This window comes from Myotis lucifugus, unplaced genomic scaffold, assembly GCF_000147115.1.
Source record: "Myotis lucifugus unplaced genomic scaffold, Myoluc2.0 scaffold_383, whole genome shotgun sequence".
Taxonomy (NCBI): Eukaryota; Metazoa; Chordata; class Mammalia; order Chiroptera; family Vespertilionidae; genus Myotis; species Myotis lucifugus.
Genome location: NW_005871431.1, coordinates 303,108 through 305,664, shown reverse-complemented (window position 1 = coordinate 305,664; position 2,557 = coordinate 303,108). Strand labels below are relative to the sequence as shown.

Sequence of the window (2,557 nt, the reverse complement as noted above, 5' to 3'; positions counted from 1 at the left end):
GGGTTTCAGGGTCCGGACCACCCACCAGCCCAGGATCCAGCGATGGCCTTTGAACATGCAGTAGGGGCTCTGAGTCCCTTCCCCACCCCCTCCAAACAGCCCACCCTTGGGTTTAAAGGATAAGCCCTTCCCCAGACTCACCTCGGGGCAGGTGGTGGGGGCTGAGTGGGAACGGAAGGAGCCGGCCGTTACAGGTGAGGGGGATGCAGGTGCAGGGCTGGTGGGCACTGGGGGGACACGGACAGTACTGGACACTGGCCGGCAGGGAGAGGACACAGGAGTGGTCATGCTGGGGTCCCCACGGGTGGCAGCGGTTGCAGCTGCCAGCACATGGCGGTGCTGTAGTGGGGCGTGCTGGGCCGCAAGTTGAAGCTGGACGAACATCATGTGGTCACCCACTCGAAGAGCCAAGGTCAGCGGTGAGCGGCCTGACAAGAAGTCACTGACCTGCAGAGAGTGGCCCGTCAACCCCAGGGTCCCAGCCCTAGGCGCCCAGCCCGTCCCGGCCCGGCCCCCCCACGCTGTGTGACCTGGGGCCTCTCGCCGCCCCTCTCTGGGCTCTGGGGTCCCTGTCGGTGCCACGGATGCTTAAATAAAATGAATCGGTATTTCCGGAAGCCGCCTCCGCCAGCCCGGCCCGGCCCGGGCGCCGCTGGGGGCTGTGGGGGACAGAGGCAGGTCAGACAGGGGGGCCTGGCCCTCCTTGGCCAGCTTGGTTCTTTTAAGGGGAAACTGAGGCCAGAGGGGGCGGGGCCTAGCCAGAGGTCACTGCCCTCAAATAACCCTCACCTTGTACCTTTCCCCACCCTCTCAAACCCCCAGATCTTCTCTGCCTATGATTATGAGAGACCTATCTCAGGCCCCCTCCCAGTTAAGCCACAGGGGTGGGCAGCAAGTGGGTGGAATTGCCGGACAAATTCTTCATCCTAACCTTTGCTTTCTCAAGATAAATATTTATCTGTCCTGGGCGGGGCGGAGGCTGAGAGAGAGGCGTCACTGTGGGAAGGGGCCCTGACTGGTTCCCTGGAGCCAGGGTCCCGCAGGGCCTGAACACAGCCCATGCAAACATGAACCTTCCAATTGGGGTCCCCCTTCACCGAGGGTGTGAGGTGCCTCTGACCCGTCTGCAGTGGGGCCTGGCTAGCACAGAACTGTCCCCAGGGGCCGGGCTGGGGTGGGTGCGGGGGGGAGGTTTCTGAGAAGTGACAGAGGCTGGATGACTCAGAACAACCGCCTCCCAGCTCTCCCCTGGCAGCGGCTGGCGTAACCTTCTCTGCTTGGGGGCCTTGGGGAGGAGGCGAGGGAGGCAGGCAGTGAGAAGCCCCCACCTCCCAGCCCAGTCTGCATGACCCTCCCCCACCCCCAGAAATGCCCCCTGCAGAAAGGGCCTGGGGTAGCTCCCAAGAGCAGCTGGGTCACCCCCCCACACCCACTCCCTCCCGCAACTTCCTCCCTGGGGAGGGCAACCGGGCAGGCATGATGTGGTGCCAGGCAGGGAGCAGCCCTGGGAGCCCAGTCAATCCACCCAGCCCCCCTCCCTATCTCCCTCGCAGGCACCCCGGGGCGGATGTGAACCAAACACAGAGGGCCCCCCTGGCAACCACATCACCCCCCCAAGAGTAGGGAGCTCAGTTCACATCTGCCCCAGGAAATCAGGAGACACCCTGGGGCTCCCAGGACTCCCGTTCTTCCCCACCTGGCTGCCCCTCCTGATGGCAGACCACCCAGCTACTGCTCTCCCCCCTCTTCCACACTAGCCGGCTGGTGAGGGCAGGATGCTACATGTCGGGGAGGGGGCGAGGGCCTCAGGCAGGAGGAAGGGAAGCGGCTGAGCAGGTTTCCTGCGGCTGGCCAGCCCAGACAGGGAGGCCTAGAACCTGCCCACCCCCTCTAGGGGAGGGCAGCAGCCTGCTTCCCCCACCCTGGCAGCAGGCGGATAGCTGAGCCTGTGTCACCCTCCTGGAGAGGAGGCCCCTGCCGCCAGAAAAATGAGAAAAGGAGAGAGGAAAGGCTGCAACAAAACCGGGAACCTGAGTGTGGGCCAGCCCAGGCCTCCCTCCTCATCTTCCTCCAGGCTGCTTACTAAATATTTTCCTAACATCCTGTGTTGGCCTCGCTGGATGCCTGGTTGCCCCCACCCCGCCCCTCCCCTCCCCTTTTGGGGCAGAGAACAAAGGCCAGAAAGAGGAGGGGGAGGGGTGACTACCCACCCCTCACAATGGGGTCACGAAAGGCGGAAGGAGTGTCACCCAGGCCAGCCCCTCCCTCTCCCCACTAGCAGAAATTTTATAAAGGTCGCTCTGGGGAAACTTCAGTGACCCTGGAGGGGGGGCACTCAGGGACACAGGCCCCGGGGGTGGGAGCCTGGGCTAAGGTCACCGCAGGCAGGCTTGTGAAAGCTGGGCCCCCATCCCCCATGGCAGCCACCGTGGGAGAGAAGGCCCTCAAGGTCAGGTGGTGAGTGCTTGGGGGGAGGAGGAAGAGGAAGCTGGGTGACCAGGCCAAGCTGGCAAGAAGGCGGAGCAGCTCCAGTCCCCTCCCCACAGGCCTCCTCCGA

General features: G+C 64.1%; 1 protein-coding gene across 1 annotated transcript in view; it reads right to left on the bottom strand.

The window, feature by feature from the left end:
- The window catches only part of MIDN (midnolin), a 4,494-nt gene extending 3,147 nt beyond the window's left edge, over positions 1 to 1,347 (bottom strand). The window contains exons 1-3 of the mRNA XM_014467168.1: positions 1,329 to 1,347; positions 531 to 784; positions 3 to 447 (exon numbers count right to left, since the gene is read on the bottom strand). Of these exons, the coding sequence (XP_014322654.1) occupies positions 3 to 447; positions 531 to 784; positions 1,329 to 1,347 (718 nt within the window). The remainder of the gene's footprint in view (positions 1 to 2; positions 448 to 530; positions 785 to 1,328) is intronic.
- Between the last annotated feature and the right edge of the window lie 1,210 nt (positions 1,348 to 2,557).